A 17,731-nucleotide genomic window follows, 5' to 3' on the forward strand; every position below is an offset into this window, starting at 1 on the left:
AATTTTGGAGAAAAACTAATTTGAAGAGAATTTTTTTTACATTGGAAAGGTGATTAAAGAGTATTTAGCTGGGCTTGGGGGCTCACCCCTATAATCCCAGCACTTTGGGAGGCCGAGGCAGGCGAATCACCTGAGGTCAGGCATTCGAGACCAGCCTGCCCAACATGGTGAAACCCCGTCTCTATTAAAATTACAAAATTTAACCACGCATGGTGGCAGGTACCTGTAATCCCAGCTAGTTGGGAGGCTGAGGCAGGAGAATCACTTGAGCCCGGGAAATGGAGGTTGCAGTGAGCCAAGATTGCACCACTGCACTCCAGCCTAGGTGACAGAGTGATACTCTGTCTCAAAAAAAAAAAAAAAAAAAAAGTATCTAAAGTGCCAGAAAAAATAATCTGGCGCAATGGCTGTTTGGCAACCCTCGTTCAGAATGTTACCACACATTTCCCAAATATTCTGCTAATGGGAATCTTCCTGGCAACACAGACAATGAGTTTATCTCATGCAATATATATGAACATGGTTGTTGTGGATGACCTGCAAGGCACAGAGGGGATGGAGGTGAAAGAAAAATACTCTCACTAAACATTTCCAGCATCAGAATTTAATGTCCTTTCCATCACTTAAAACATGTTCTGGCCAAGCAAGTGACACCACATGATCAATGAAGGAATCCCAAATACGTGGTTTGTAAAATCAAAACAAGACCTTTAGACCCACCACAGTTGACTCTGATTTGTCCTTTGTGCCCCCTGGACCAATCTGCAGATGCATTTCTACTTTTCCATGATGCCTGAAAGAACCTAAAGACGCTAGTGGGCAGACATGAACTCGGCCACATCTGACAGACACTCCCCAAGAACCATCTTTCCTACTTGGAAGAGCCAACTGTCTCTGCCTCAAGAACAGGCTTCCGTCAGGAAGTCAACCCGTGGGAAACTGACTTTTTTTTTTTTGAGACAGAGTCTCACTCTTTCGCCCAGTCTAGAGTGCAGAGGTGTGATCTCAGCGCACTGCAACCTCCACCTCCCAGATTCAAGCAATTCTCTTGCCTCAGCCTCCCAAGTAGCTGGGATTACAGGCACGTTCCACTATGCCCAACTAATTTGTATATTTCTATTAGAGGTGAGATTTCACCAGGTTGGCCAGGCAGGTCTCAGGCTCCTTACCTCAGGTGATCTGCCTACCTCAGCCTCCCAAAGTGCTGGGATTACAGGCGTGAGCCCCCATGCCCAGCCTGACACTGACTTCTAATGGTGCTGAAAACTTGTCCCTGTGTGTCCTAGGAACTTTGAACTGTTGCAGCTGCTTGTCTAGTCCAGCCTTGCTAGGAGAAAGAGCTTGTGGCAACCTCATCTCCACAGGTGTGGAGCTTCATGCATGCCCCTGACCTATAAAGAATAATATACTTCTCCTGTCACAAAGATCCCTGTCTTTAAAAGATGTTTCAAGAACAGCACAGTGACCGAGCATGGTGGCTAATGCCTATAATCCCAACACTTTGGGAGGCCAAGGCGGGCAGATCACCTGAGGTCAGGACTTCGAGACCAGCCTGACCAACATGGTGAAACCCTGTCTCTACTAAAAATACAAAAATTAACCAGGCATGGTGGTGGGAACCTGTAATCCCAGCTACTCCAGAGGCTGAAGCAGGAGAATCATTTGAACTCGGGAGGCGGAGGTTGCAGTGAGCTGAGATCACGCCATTGCACTCCAGCCTGGGTGACAGAATAAGACCCTAAAAAAATATATATATTTTTCCATTAAGCATTATTTCATTTATCTATTTGCTTTGTTTCCAGCCTTGGCATGAATTTAAATGCTACCTTGTCAGATACTCATTCTCTCTCCATGTTTATATCTGTTTCTGGACTTTCCTGTGTGCTACTCATCTGTCTGTTCTACCATATAGTAAGGCAAAGACCACCTCACTATTCTTCTATAAAATGTGTCCATCTATTCTCAGACTTATTCTTCCATGTGAGTCTTCAAAACACTTAGTTCAGTTCTCTCTCCCTCTCCCCAAAACCTGTTGGGTATTATTTGAAATGTTATTCTATTCATTTGTTTATTTGTGATGTGGAAATCCCGGACATGAGACAGCTGGAGAAGAGTATCTCAAATTCTGTGTACAAACTAATCTAAGTTCCAAGGTTCACCCCTAAACTATGCATGTGCAGAACATGCCCAAAGACGCATAGCAAAGGCTCTGAGAATGAAACTAAAATGTAAATATAAATCAACATCCAAGTCCCAGACCAACCCCTGAGTGGTGCACGGAGGGACAGACCCAAACAGCAGAGCAAAGTCTTCCAAAACTGAACTGACTGATGTGGGAATCCATAGAACTTGTGGTCTGAATCTCGCTGTGTGGGTGGCCTGTTAAAACAAAGAAACAAACGAAAATCAACATTAACCAGCTCAGCGCTGTGGCTCACGCCTGTAATCCCAGCATTTTGGGACACTGAGGTGGGTGGATAGCTTAGGCCCAGGAGTTAGAGACCAGCTTGGGCAACGAAGTGAGACTCCCATCTCTACCAAAAGATAAAAAATAAAAAAAATTAGACAGGAGTGGTGGCTTGCACCTGTGGTCCCAGCTACTCAGGAGGCTGAGGAGGGAGAACTGTTTGTAGCCAAGGAGGCAGAGGTTGCAATGAGCCAAGATCTCGCCACTGCTCTCTAGCTCTGACAACAGAGCTAGACCCTGTGTAAGAAAAAAAAAAAGAGGCCGGGCGCAGTGGCTCAAGCCTATAATCCCAGCACTTTGGGAGGCCGAGACGGGCGGATCAGGAGGTCAGGAGATTGAGACTATCCTGGCTAACACGGTGAAATCCCGTCTCTACTAAAAAATACAAAAAACTAGCCGGGCGAGGTGGCGGCGCCTGTAGTCCCAGCTACTCGGGAGGCTGAGGCAGGAGAATGGCGTAAACCCAGGAGGTGGAGCTTGCAGTGAGCTGAGATGCTGAGATCCGGCCACTGCACTCCAGCCCGGGCAGCAGAGCGAGACTCTGTCTCAAAAAAAAAAAAAAAAAAAAAACAAGGAAGAAGAAAAGAAAAGAAAAGAAAAAGGAAAATCAACACTATCCAGAAGGTATAACAGAACTCAGAGCCTCAGAACAAAATATTCAGAATATAAAGAACCAGGAAAATCTGATCAGTTCTATCAGTTCTCAAGGGGAAAACAATCAACAGATGCCAGCCCCAATGTTGGGATTACCAAAGACTTTAAAGCTGCTATTACAATCATTCTCCAAGGAGAACAGGTGAACATTCTTGAAATGAATGAAAAGGTAGACATTTAAGAGATGATTAGGTCATGACAGTCTGCCCTCATGAATAGATTAATGTCACTATCATGGGAGTGGGTTCATTATCCCAAGAGTGGGTTTGTTATAAAAGTGAGTTCAGGGCTGGGTGCGGTGGCTTATGCCTGTAATCCCAGCACTTTGGGAGGCTGAGGTCAGCGAGGATCACCTGAGATCAGGAGTTTGAGACCACCCTGGCCAACATGGAGAAACCTCGTCTCTACTAAAAATACAAAATTAACCAGGCGTGATGGTGCACACCTGTAATCCCAGCTACTCAGGAGGCTGAGGCACAAGAATTGCTTGAGCCTGGGAGGCAGAGGTTGCAGTGAGCCGATATCGTACCACAGTATGCCAGCCTGTGACAGGGTGAGACTCTGTCTCAAAAAAAAAAAAAAAAGAGTTCAACGAGTTCAGCCCTCTCTTGGCTCCTTCCCTCCCTCCCCAACCATACACAAACATGCAACCACAAACTCTCTTGCCCTTCTGCCTTCCACCACAGGATGACAAAGCCAAAAAAGAGAAGGCCTTCACCAGAGGTGGCCCCTCAATCTTGGACTTCCCAGCCTCCAGAACCATGAGCCAAATAAATTTCTTCTTTTGATAAACCATGCAGTCACTGGTATTCTGTTATAGTAATTCAAAACAGACTAAGACAGCCCATATGCTTTCATTTTCCAAAATTGTGTTGACATATTTTGACTCCTGTCATAATTTTTCCCTTCTCTTTAACCCTGTGAGTTTATGGTCCTTTTATTTCTTTACTGTTATTACAGTGGGGATTTGGGAGGGAACAGATAAATGCATATTCAGTCTTTCGTGTTCACTTACACAAGCTCTTCTTTTTTTTTTTTTTTTTTTTTGAGACAGAGTCTCGCTCTGTCACCCAGGCTGGAGTGCAGTGGCCGGATCTCAGCTCACTGCAAGCTCCGCCTCCCGGGTTTTTACGCCATTCTCCTGCCTCAGCCTCCTGAGTAGCTGGGACTACAGGCACCCGCCACCTCGCCCGGCTAGTTTTTTGTATTTTTAGTAGAGACGGGGTTTCACCATGTTAGCCAGGATGGTCTCGATCTCCTGACCTTGTGATCCCGGGCCACCCCGGGCTCTCCCAGTGCTGGGATTACAGGCTTGAGCCACCGCCCCCGGCCCACAAGCTCTTCTTTAATCAAGTCTACAACATAAATATAGTTTAGGAAATGAATACTACTTTTTCATGAATGCATATAAGTTTATCTCTGGGGCCAGGTTCTCTTTTTTTTTTTTTTTTTTTTTTTTTTGAGCCGGAGTCTTGTTTCTGTCACCCAGGCTGGAGTGCAGTGGCCAGATCTCAGCGCTCACTGCAAGCTCCGCCCGGTTCACGCCATTCTCCTGCCTCAGCCTCCCGAGTAACTGGGACTACAGGCGCCCGCCACCTCGCCCGGCTAGTTTTTTTTTTTGTATTTTTTAGTAGAGACGGGGTTTCACTGTGTTAGCCAGGATGGTCTCGATCTCCTGACCTCGTGATCCGCCCGTCTCGGCCTCCCAAAGTGCTGGGATTACAGGCTTGAGCCACCGCGCCCGGCCTGGGGCCAGGTTCTCTGACAGAAAATATAGGTGTTTACCAGTCACGTTCCCAATAATTGTCTCCATGAAAGCCATTGGATTTTTCTGTTCCAAGGGAGACACACTTAAAAGGACTGCCACATGGTTTCCAGTCCGGCTGCCAGAATTGCCAGTGCTACTTGGGCTGTGATGAAACAGAGTTCACACAGTCTGACAGACAAGTGGTTTTACGTGGGGGCTGTGAGAGCTGGGGCAGCCCACTGACAGTGGTAAGCTGGAGATCTGGCAAAAGGGTTGTGGGTTTCTGTATGTCTATGAGTAGCATCCCAGTATTCACACATATAATCAGCACCCAAAAAGGCCTTTTCATTACCTACATTGTAATCACCCCCTTATGGAAGCTCATAAAAATAGTGTTGAAATAGCATTGACTCCCATAGGAAACATTGTCTTTCCTCCTCATCATTTCTACAGCACCTCGATCTTCAGTCCCAAGGGGTCTTTGAAAAGGCAGTCATACTCAATTAAGTGTCTTCCAAACAGAGATAACTCCAGGGTCTCAGGAAGCAGCTGGCCTGTGTTTCACTCTCTTTTGGGTGCTGCAGCAAAGCTAAAGAACACTAGGTGGTGGTTTTTAAAATTTTGGATGGCACAAATGTAAACTGGTAACATGCCCTATACACATCTTAGTTTTAAAAACACTGTCCCTGTTCATCTCAGTCAGCCGACTCTGAGCATTTTTATTTTATTCTGTAATATTATAAAACTGTGATCTTTGATCTCACCCTGCTGCCTCCCTTCCAACCCCACCCCCAACCACTGCCTCCAAAAAGCACACACACACACACACACACACGCACACGATACTAGCCACCCTTATGCTTATGTGAAAATGCTGGGCTGTGTAAACTGGAACTCCCTTGAAAAGATGGAAGTGTTGTCCCCCTGTAGGGTTGGCCAGATTTAGCAATAAAAATATAGGATGTTGGCCGGGCGGGGCGGCTCACGCCTGTAATCTCAGCACTTTGGGAGGCCGAGGCGGGCAGATCACGAGGTCAGGAGATCGAGACCATCCTGGCTAACACGGTGAAATCCTGTCTCTACTAAAAATACAAAAAATTAGCCGGGTGCGGTGGCGGGCGCCTGTAGTCCCAGCTACTCAGGAGGCTGAGGCGGAGAATGGTGTGAACCCGGGAGGCGGAGCATGCGGGATCACGCCACTGCACTCTGGCCTGGGTGACAGAGCGAGACTCTGTCTCAAAAAACAAAAACAAAACAAAACAAAACAACAACAACAAAAAAATACAGGATGCCCAATTAAAACTGAATTTCAGATAAACAATGAATAGGCAACCCCAGGCACTGAGGATGAACTTCGATTGAGCAGAGTGTTAATCCTCTCTTCGTTGCTAGTGATTGGTTTGGGGGTGGGCTCATAACACAGTTCTGACCAATTGGAGTAGAGGAGAAATCTTCCAAGGGCTTCTGGGAAAGATTTTCCTCCCTAATTAAAAACAGAGAGAGTGTGTGTTCCTTATGCTTCCTGCCTTCAGTGATCATCACGTGAAGATATGGTGCTGGGAACAGCGGAGATCATCTTGTCACCGGGAAGGGAAAGTCACGAGAAAGTCAGAGAGACTGAGCCAGAACTCTGACATTGTGGAACTTCTGAATTAGGCAGCTCGGGGATTCTCTTTTCCAGGCCTTTTATGGGAAATAATGAATGTCCTCAGTTTGAGTCACTTTTAGTTGGGTGTTCTGTTTGTGCTGCTGAAAGCACCCTCAATGATTTAGCTGAAAGTTTTTGAAGCTCACTCAACAAGTATTAAATTGCTGTGGTTAGTAGACCCAGAACTCGGCTAAAGAAACTTATCTCACTCAAATAAACAAAATTATATTATTAGAAGATCCACTGGTCCAAAAGTGTTGCATGGGTCTGTCTCAACTTCTCACAGTTTAGGAATCACAGAAACCCTCCCACAGACTTTGAGAAGTGGGCAGGAGACAGGATGAATTGGCTGTTCTTGCTAACAGTTCTCTGTGTCCTCGCTGTCATTAACAGCTTCAGAGATCTGAACTGGCTTCATGAGGAAGTGCTAGCCAGGCAGGCCAATTCTGTGGGACAGATGGCTGCTGTTTCACAATTGTAGACATTAGAAGGGCAACCTTTAGCCCAGAAGCTGGGGTTGGTGATCCTGAGATATCATTAGCATCTATGGCATCTGTGCTGTCACTTTTGATCACAGTGTGGATAGTACCCACTGTTCATTTGTTTTATTTCTAAACACTCTAAAATGAATGCAATTTATCGAATGTTTAACAGCACAATTCTGACATATGGCAAACTTTTTTTTTTTTTTTTTTTTTGAGGAGTTTTTGCTTTGTCGCTCAGGCTGAACAATGGCGCCATATTGGCTCCCTGCAATCTCTGCCTACTGGGTTCAAGTGATTCTCCTGCCTCAGGCTCCCGAGTAGTTAGGATTACAGGCACCCGTCACCATGCCCAGCTAATTTTTGTATTTTTAGTAGAGATGAGGTTTCACCATGTTGGCCAGGCTGGTCTCCAACTCTTGACCTCAGGTGATCCACTCCCCTTGGCCTCCCAAAGTGCTAGGATTACACGTGTGAGCCACTAAGCCCGGCCACAAACATTTTATTTTAAAAAATTTTGCATAGATTATATATATACACAGCATATATAGAATTCACACCAATAAGTCTCCCTTCCCTTCTAGTCTCCCTTTTTCTTCTCTAGAAACAATCATTATTATCAGATTCTTGCATATCCTTCTAGGGTTTTGTATACGTGGACAACCATATAAATATGTATAGCTCCCTTTTTAATACCAATGGTAGAACATAATACGCATTGGCCAAACCTTGGAGATTCTCACACATCATCACTTTTAAAACTATCTCATTCTGTTCAAGGGCTGCCTGGAGTTCTGATGCATGGATGTGCGACAAGGTATTAGCCAATATCCTATTGAGAGACAGTGTGATGGACATGCGTCATGTTTCTTGCCTCACCAGCTCCTTTGGAATGCTTCTAATGTTTTTAGAAAAACTCACTCTTCAGTCTCCTTTGAAGTTCCCCAGATCTGTCCAGTTGCACCCTTGCCAGTTTCCAAATCAGAAGTAGTCCCTAGGAGGAAATGGGCTGTGGGAAGGGCATCCATTTTGCTGGCAAGAGTGCACCACAAGCTATAGCTTTGAGAGCAGTAGGGGCTATAAAGCAAGTTCCTGCTGCAGAAGGGTTATTGGTAGCCCCAGCATGAGTTACAGTTGTGGCTACAGTCAAGTTCTTGTCAGCAGTCCAAATTGCAGCTTGGAGTTCTTGGTGGCAGCTCAACATTCCGGGTGTTTTCTTCATCTGGCTATTTCTATGTGTGGTTTGCGGCTTTATTTCTTGAGGTTTAGCATCAAGTCTATGCTTCATCCCTCTCAACACTTGTTTTTATAGCAAGTCACTTTTAGCTCACCAACCAGAGTCACATCTGCCACTTGCAACCAAGAATACAGTCTGAGACAGACATGTCATTTTCCTCCCAATTTGTTATTTTTTTAGGACAAAAAGAACCTTGTCATAATTACCCTTCCATATACACCTTTGTGCCTGTGTGTGGGTAAGTCTGTGGCATAAAAATGCTAAAAACAGAATTGCCACATCTGAAGTACTGGGATATTGGGCCAGGCACGGTGGCTCATGCCTGTAATCCCAGCACTCTGGGAGGCCAAGACGGGGAAATCACCTGAGGTCAGGAGTTCAAGATCACCCTGGTCAACATGGTGAAACCCTGTCTCTACTAAAAATAGAAAAATTTGCCAGGCGTGGTGGTGCCCACCTGTAATCCCAGCTACTTGGGAGGTTGCAGCAGGAAAATTGCTTGAACCTGGGAGGCAGAAGTTGCAGTGATTTGAGATTGTGCCACTGTACTCCAGCCTGGGTGACAGAGCAAGACTCTGCCTCAAAAAAAAAAAAAAAAAAAAAAATACTGGGATGTTGATGGCTACTGCCAAATTGACCTCAATGCAATTTTACCAATTTGCACTCCTGCCAAAAATGCATTGCCACACCCTGGTCAGCATTGTATTATCAAAATTTTTTTAACTTTGCCATTCTGAGAGGTGAAAGGAATATCTCATAGTAGTATGCTTTTCACTTGTCTTACTAGGGGATGAAGTTTTTATATACTAAAAGACATTTGTATTTTCTTTTCTTTTTTTTTTTTTTTTTGAGACGGAGTCTCGCGCTGTGTCACCCAGGCTGGAGTGCAGTGGCGCGATCTCGGCTCACTGCAAGCTCCGCCTCCCAGGTTCAGGCCATTCTCCTGCCTCAGCCTCCGAGTAGCTGGGACTACAGGCGCCCGCCACCACGCCCGGCTAGTTTTTTGTATTTTTAGTAGAGACGGGGTTTCACCATGTTAGCCAGGATGGTCTCGATCTCCTGACCTCGTGATCCGCCCGCCTCGGCCTCCCAAAGTGCTGGGATTACAGGCTTGAGCCACCGCGCCCGGCTGTATTTTCTTTTCTGTGAACTGTCTACATTTTTGCCTATTATTTTATTAAGTATAGGCCTTTTACTTGCTGATTTGTTGGAATTCTTTATATACTAAAATAATTAGTCTGATGTTTAATTTTTATATAGTGAAATTTAGAAATCACTTATTTTATGACTTCTGAGCTTCAAGCTGAGAAAGGACTTCCTGGCTGGGTGCAGTAGCTCACACCTATAATCCCAGCACTTTGGGAGGCTGAGGCCACTGGATGGCTTGAGCCCAGGAGTTTGAAAGCAGCCTGGGCAACAGAGGGGGAGTCATTTCTACTAAAAATAAAAAATTAGCCAGACATGGTGGCACTTGCTTGTGGTCCCAGCTCCTGGGGAGGCTGAGGTGGGAGGATCGCTTGAGCCTAGGAGGTCAAAGCTGCAGTAAGTCATGATCATGCCACTGTACTACAGCTTAGGAGACAAAGTGAGATCCTGTCTCAAAATAAAGGAAGGAAGGAAGGAAGGAAAGAAAGAAGGAAAGGAATGGCCAGGATGATGACTCACGCCTGTAATCCCAGCACTTTGTGAGGTGGAGGCAGGCAGATGACCTGAAGTCAGGAATTTGAGACCAGCCTGGGCAACATAGCAAGACCTTGACTCTACAAAAATTAAATAAGTAAATTAGCCAGGTGTAGTGGTGTGCACCTGTAGTTCCCGCTACTTGGGAGGTTGGGGCAGGAGGATCTCTTGAGCCCAGGAGTTTGAGGCTACAGTGAGCTATGTTCTTGCCACTGCACTCCAGCCTGGGCAACAGAGAAAAACCCTGTCTTAAAAAAAAAAAAAAAAAAAAAAAAGACACAAGATTTAAATATAAAGACAAAGTGGCATTAAACGTTAGAAAAAACAAGGCCGGTGGTGGTGGCTCACACCTGTAATCCTAGCACTTTGGGAGCCCAAGGCAAGCAGATCACAAGGTCAAGAGTTCAAGACCAGCCTGACCAACATAGAGAAATTCCATCTCTACTAAAAGTACAAAATTAACCTGGCATGGTGGCGCATGCCTGTAATCCCAGTTACTCGGGAGGCTGAGGCAGGAGAATCTCTTGAACCCGGGAGGTGGAGGTTGTGGTGAGCTGAGATTGTGCCATTGCACTCCAGCCTGAGCAACAAGAGAGAAAACTCTGTCTCAAAAAAAGAAGAAGAAGAAGAAGAAGAGGAGGAGGAGGAGGAGGAGGAAGAAGAAGTAGTTAGAAAAACATACCAGGTAAACAACTAACCAAAGGGAAACATGTTATGTTGATATTCAAAAATAAATTTGGTTAGGCGAGAGCTGCGCTACGCGAGGGTGTGGGACGCCGTTTCTCGTTTTCATCATATAGACAACAGCCCTGCTGCAAAGATGGTCAACGTGCCTAAAACCCGAAGAACCTTCTGTAAGAAGTGTGGCAAGCATCAGCCTCACAAAGTGACACAGTATAAGAAGGGCAAGGATTCTTTGTATGCCCAGGGAAAGAGGCGCTATGATCGGAAGCAGAGTGGCTATGGTGGGCAGACAAAGCCAATTTTCCGGAAGAAGGCTAAGACCACAAAGAAGATTGTGCTAAGGCTGGAATGTGTTGAGCCTAACTGCAGATCCAAGAGGATGCTGGCCATTAAGAGATGCAAGCATTTTGAACTGGGAGGAGATAAGAAGAGAAAGGGCCAAGTGATCCAGTTCTAAACTTTGGGATATTTTTCTTCTGATTTTGAAGAGAAAATGTTGAAGCCATAGGAAGATTACCTGAGGGAAAATAAATAGTGATATTCTTTAAAAAATAAAATAAAATAAATAAATCTTATCATCCCCTTTTCCTCTCTACCACAGAATAGAATTGAAAGTTCAGAAAGCAACCTTTTTGTGTATGGTCTACTGATTTTCAGTGAGGGTGCCAAGACTATTGAATGGGGAAAAATCGTCCCTTCAACAAATGGTTTTGGGACTGCCTTATACATGCTGGCCAAAAAATGAAGTTAGGTCACTACCTCACACCATATACAAAAATTAATTCAAAATAGACCACAGGCAAGTGGATGGCTTGAATGCAGAAGTTCAAGACCAGCGTAGGCAACATGGTGAACTATCTCCAAAAAATTTAAAAATTAGCCAGGCGTGGTGGCATGCACTTGTGGTCCCAGCTACTCAGGAAGCTAAGGTGGGAAGATCACCTGAGCCCAGGAGGTTGAGGCTGCAGTGAGCCATGATCACATCACTGCACCCCAGCCTGAGCAACAGAGTGAAACGCTGTCTCAAAAAAAAAAAAAAAGGTCAGGCCCGGTGGCTCACGCCTGTAATCCCAGAACTTCGGGAGGCCGAGGCAGGAGGATCACAAGTTCAGGAGATTGAGACCAGCCTGATCAACATGGTGAAACCCCGTCTCTATTGAAAATACAAAAATTAGCTGGGCGTGGTGGCACATGCCTGTAGTCCCAGCTACTCAGGAGCTGAGGCAGAAGAATTGCTTAAACCCGTGAGGTGGAGGTTGCAGTGAGCTGAGATCATGCCAGTGCACTCCAGCCTGGGTGACAGAGTGAGACTCCACCTCAAAAAAACAAAAAAACAAACCAAAAAAAAAAACAGTAAGAGAAATTGTGTGCCCAGGGAGAGAAGGTATATGGGAACTCCCTGTACTCTCCTATCAATTAAAAAAAAAAACCAAAAAACTAAAACTGCTCTAAAAATAAAAATAAAATACAAGAAAGAAAACCCCTGCAATGAGAACAACTTCATACCTACTAAGATAAAAAAAAAAATGGACACTAACAAGAGTTGACAAGAATTTGGAGAAATAGAAACTTTTTTTTTTGAGACAGAGTCTCGTTTTTTCGCCCAGGCTGGAGTGCAGTGGCGGGATCTCCGCTCACTGCAATCTCCGCCTCCCGGGTTCACACCATTCTCTTGCCTCAGACTCCCGAGTTGCTGGGACTACAAGCACCCGCCACCACGCCCAGCTAATTTTTTGTATTTTTAGTAGAGACAGAGTTTCACCATGTTAGCCAGGATGGTCTCGATCTCCCGACCTCGTGTTCCACCCACCTTGGCCTCCCAAAGGAAATAGGAACACTTGTAAGTTTGCTGCTGGGAATATAAAGTTTGCAACCACTCTGGAAAACAGTCTGCTAATTCCTTAAAAGGCTAAATGTAATTACCATATATCCCAGCAATTCCACTCCTAGGTATATAACTAAAAGAAATGAAAACATGTCCACACAAAAACTGGTACATGAATGTTCATTGTGGCATTATTCGTAACAGCCAAAAATGGAAACAATCCAAATGTCCATGAACTGATGAATAGATAAACAAAATGTAGTACATCCATGAATGGAAAATTATCAGTCAGGCGCAGTGGCTCACGCCTGTAATTCCAGCACTTTGGGAGGCCAAGGCAGGTGGATCATGAGGTCAAGGGATTGAGATCATCCTGGCCAACATGGTGAAACCCTGTCCCTACTAAAAATACAAAAATTAGCCGGGCGTGGTGGCACATGCCTGTAATCCCAGCTACTCAGGAGGCTGAGACAGGAGAATCACTTAAACTTGAGAGGCAGAGGTTGCAGTGAGCCGAGATCACGCCACTACACTCCAGCCTGGGTGACAGAGTGAGAATCCATCTCAAAAAAAAGAAAACAGAAAAAAGAAAATTATCAAAATGTAGTACACCTTTTTTTTTTTTTTTTTTTGAGATGGAGTCTTGCTCTTGTTGCCCAGGCTGGAGTGTGGTGGCATGCTCTCGGCTCACTGCAACCTCCACCTCCCAGGTTCAAGTGATTCTCCTGCCCCAGCCTCCCAAGTAGCTGGGATTACAGGCGACCACCACGACCCCTGGCTAATTTTTTGTATTTTTAGTAGAGACAGCGTTTCACCATGTTGGTCAGGCTGGTCTTGAACTCCTGACTTCAGGTGATCCACCCACCTCGGCCTCCCAAAGTGCTGGGATTACAGGCGTAAGCCACCACACCCGGCCCAAAATGTAGTACATCTACATTGTAAAGGAATGAAGTCCTGATGTATGCTACAACATGGATAAACCTTGAAAACATTATGGTAAGTGAAGAAGTCAGGCACAAAAGGCCACATATTTTATGATTCCATTTACATAAAATGTTCAGAATAGAAATCCCTAGCATCAGAAAGTACAGTCCCACACCCACAGTGTCACTGGAGGCCACGTAGGAAGCACTCTTCCCCAGCCAGGGTGTGTCAGCAGAGACTAGTGGGGAGCCTGAACTTAACACCTCTGCCCAAACGTAATGAGGTGCTCTTCCCAGGGTGTTAACGGGGGCTCTGTGGGGAACCTGGCCTTCTGCTCCCACCTCATAACAAGGTGATTAGAATACCTGTACAATCAGCAAACCCAGATTTGAGGAAAAAACACAACTGATTCTTGGCAACACGGTAGGAGAGTCATGTGTGTGCGATTGCTTCAGAGTAGCCACTAGCTGTGGGATTTCAGTGGGCTTTGCCCACTAGTCAGTATGTTTTGCAGAGTAAATGGAAAGCTTCTTTCAATCTGTCAAGGTGATTAAACCAGGTTGGTTAGGATCACTACTGCATTTCTACGTGCAAATAATGCAAGTTAATTGAGCCTTAATAATCCAAGCCTGCTTGCCACTTTGAAATAACAGTGCCTATGCAAAGACAGAGGGGAGCTCACTATAAGCACCATCCATACTTTGGATATTGGGGACCCCTTGTGGACAATTCAGACAGAGCGAGGGCTCTCTGAGATTGCCTGTCAAAACCAAGTAACAAAAATTCACACATAAAAAATTGAATGGAAAGCCACACAGATGTGGCACTCACGTCATCCAGGAAAAGCAGTTTCTCTGCTTTTGTCATGCAAGACAATCAGATTAGTCTGTAAGTTTAATACAATCCTAATAAAATCTTAATAGGGTTTTAAAATTAGAATTGGAGAATTCTGATTCTCTTTTGGAAGAGAAATGTTCAATAACAGCCAAAAAAAAAAAAAAAAAATCTTTAAAAAGATTATGAGTGGGAATTTTCCCTGCCATATATGAAAATGTAGATCTAAATATACAGAAAGTTTATAAATATAACTCGATTTTGCAATATAAATGTAGCTTATGATAGTGGTGGCATTTAAGGCCTTGAAGGAAAACTGGCTTTTTCAATAAATTGTGTGAGATAATTGGCTATCCACGGAAGGGGAAAAAAACATTAGATTGAATCTTATACCCCATCACATCAAACACAGGTGGTAAAATGATTAAACATTTAAAGACAAAAGTTTAAATATTAAATATTTTAGTAATATTGGGGTGGCAAACGCCTTCCTCAACAAAATACAAAACCCAGGAGCTGGATTGGGCACGGTGGCTGGGCCAGGCACAGTGGCTTACGCCTGTAATCCCAGCACTTTGGGAGGCCGAGCTGGGTGGATCACGAGGTCAGGAGATGGAGACCAGCCTGACCAACATGGTGAAATCTTGTCTCTACTAAAAATACAAAAATTAGCCAGGCATGGTGGTGCGTGCCTGTAATCCCAGCCACTCCAGACGCTGAGGCAGGAGAATCACTTGAACCCGGAAGGCAGAGGTTGCAGTGAGCCGAGATCGCTCCAATGCACTACAGCCTGGGCAACAGGGCAAGTCTCCATCTCAAAAACAAACAAACAACAGGAGCTATAAAAGACTGAGAGATTTGCGTTCATAAAATTTAAAAGTTACGTTAAAAGAAATACTAAAATAAGCAAATTTAAAGGAAAAGGGAGTGAGGGGAAAAAACTGTTGCACAAAATTACTATTCAAACATACACAGAGTTCTGACAATGTTTTAAATTGATGAAGGATGTGATCAGGAAGTTCACAGAAAAATCTAAATCAAAAAAGAAGAAAAAGGAAGAGGAGAAAAAAAGAGAAAAAGAGTGAAAGGTGCTCAAACTCAATACTAATCAAACAAAGCAAATTAAATGAGATTTTCTTTTTTGCCCATCAGATTATTCAACATTTAAGATAGTCCATCTAAAGCTACAGTTTTTGCTATGTGATGCTCTAGCTGTAGTACATTTTTTTTTTTTTTTTTTGAGACGGAGTTTCTCTCTTTTTACCCAGGCTGGAGTGCAATGGTACAATCTCGGCTCACCGCAACCTCCGCCTCCCGGGTTCAAGCGATTCTCCTGCCTCAGCCTCCTGAGTAGCTGGGATTACAGGCACGTGCCACCGCGCCTGGCTAATTTTGTATTTTTAGTAGAGACGGGGTTTCTCCATGTTGGTCAGGCTGGTCTTGAACTCCCGACCTTAGGTGATCCACCTACCTCGGCCTCCCAAAGTACTGGGATTACAGGCTGCTGCAGTACATTTTTAAAGGATTTATAATTTCCAGTGTGATTTTCTCTTTAATGCAGATGTTATTTAGGAGTATTTTTTTTTTTTTTTTTTTTTTTTGAGATGGAGTCTCGCTCTGTCGCCCGGGCTGGAGTGCAGTGGCCGGATCTCAGGTCACTGCAAGCTCCGCCTCCCGGGTTCCCGCCATTCTCCTGCCTCAGCCTCCCAAGTAGCTGGGACTACAGGCGCCCGCCACCTCGCCCGGCTAATTTTTTTTATTTTTTATTTTTTAGTAGAGACGGGGTTTCACCGTGTTAGCCAGGATGGTCTCGATCTCCTGACCTCGTGATCCGCCCGTCTCGGCCTCCCAAAGTGCTGGGATTACAGGCTTGAGCCACCGCGCCCGGCCTATTTAGGAGTATTTTTAAACTTCCAGATGTATAGGGCTTTAAGAAATACTTTGGCCGGGTGCGATGGCTCACACCTGTAATCCTGGCACGTTGGGAGGCCAAGGCGGGCAGATTGTTTGAGCCTAGGAGTCTGAGACCAGCCTGGGCAACATGGTAAGATAAGACCCGCATCTCTGCAAAGAAAATTCAAAAGAATTGGCCAAGAGTGGTGGTGTGCACCTGTAGTCCCAGGTACTCAGGAGGCTGAGGTATGAGGATCACTAGAGCCCAGGAGGTTGAGGCTGCAGTGAGTGATGATTGCACCATTGCACTCCAGTCTGGGCAACACAGTGAGACCCCGTCTCAAGAAAAAAGGAAAGATGGAAGGAAGGAAAGAAGGAAGGAAGGAAGGGAGGGAGGGAGGGAAGGATTTTAGTATTAGTAATACAGGAATTGTTCCTGTATTATTAATACTAAAATATTATCCTTTATAAATTGTATAAAAAGGCATAGAAATTCTGTGATAGCCATGTCTAAATCAAAAAGATTTTTTTTTTAAAAAAAAGCATAGAGAGATAAGAGATCAGGCCCCTCTTACCCCTGTCTCCCTTCCTGTTGGCCCCTCTCTCAGCCAGCCATCATTGTTAGTTTCTTCCATAGTACTCTAGAGATAGTTTATGCATATGCAAACAAGTACTGACATATTCTTTTGCTCATCATTTTTACTAGAAATGGTGGCATATTACATGTTATTCTGCATCTTGCTTTTTCTCCTTAATAATATATTGAAAATAGACAGCAATGCCAATGATCATCGTATGATATCAATAGATTAAAAATATTTACCATGAGATACACGCATTTAATACATACACATTTGTAATGTTTAAAGTGAACCTCTAGGCTGGGCGCAGTGACTCATGCCTATAATCCCAGCACTTTGGGAGGCCGAGGTAGGTGGATCACCTGAGGTCAGGAGTTCGAGACCAGCCTGGACAACGTGGTGAAACTCCGTCTGTACGAAAAACACAAAAATTAGCCTGGCATGGTGGCAGGTGCCTGTAATCCCAGCTACTCGGGAGGCTGAGGCCGAAGAATTGCTTGAACCCGGGAGGCAGAGGTTGCAGTAAACAGAGGTCGCGCCACTGCACTCCAGCCTGGGTGACAAGAGCGAAACTCTGTCTCAAAGAGAAAATAAATAAATAAATAAAGTGAACCGCTATGATGTCCACTACAATAGTGCTGGTACTTTTAAAGCAAATCCCTGACCACAACATCAACCCTCTTCCCTCAAGGAGCCACTATCCTGACCTTGGGGTTAATCATTGCCTTGCCTTTTTTCATGGTTTTACCACCTTCCTATGGGGCCAAGAATAATACAGCTTAATTTTTTCCATGTTGAACTTTAACGAAGAGAATCAGTGTTTCCTTCTGTGACTTGCTCTCTTTTGATCAACATTGTTCTGTCAATGTGTGTGGTTGTGGTTAATTTGTTTGCCATTGCTACATAGCACCCCTGTAAGCACGTAATACTACATTGTATGGACTTTTGGGTTGTCTCCAGCTTGGGGTTGTTTTTGTATTGTTTCTTTTTTCCTTTTTTTTTTTTTTTTTTGGCAGAGTCTTGCTCTGTTGCTCAGCCTGGAGTGCAGTGGCGCGATCTCAGCTCACGCTGGGAT

General features: G+C 44.7%; 1 protein-coding gene across 1 annotated transcript; it reads left to right on the top strand.

The window, feature by feature from the left end:
* The first annotated feature begins 10,658 nt into the window (after positions 1–10,658).
* On the top strand, positions 10,659–11,144 carry LOC116270257 (60S ribosomal protein L36a). The gene has a single exon (XM_031655033.1). The coding sequence runs from the start codon at positions 10,736–10,738 to the stop codon at positions 11,054–11,056; it is 321 nt and encodes a 106-aa protein (XP_031510893.1). The 5' UTR covers positions 10,659–10,735; the 3' UTR covers positions 11,057–11,144.
* Positions 11,145–17,731: the final 6,587 nt, after the last annotated feature.

The sequence above is a fragment of the Papio anubis genome, chromosome 14 (genome assembly GCF_008728515.1).
Source record: "Papio anubis isolate 15944 chromosome 14, Panubis1.0, whole genome shotgun sequence".
Lineage (NCBI taxonomy): Eukaryota > Metazoa > Chordata > Mammalia > Primates > Cercopithecidae > Papio > Papio anubis.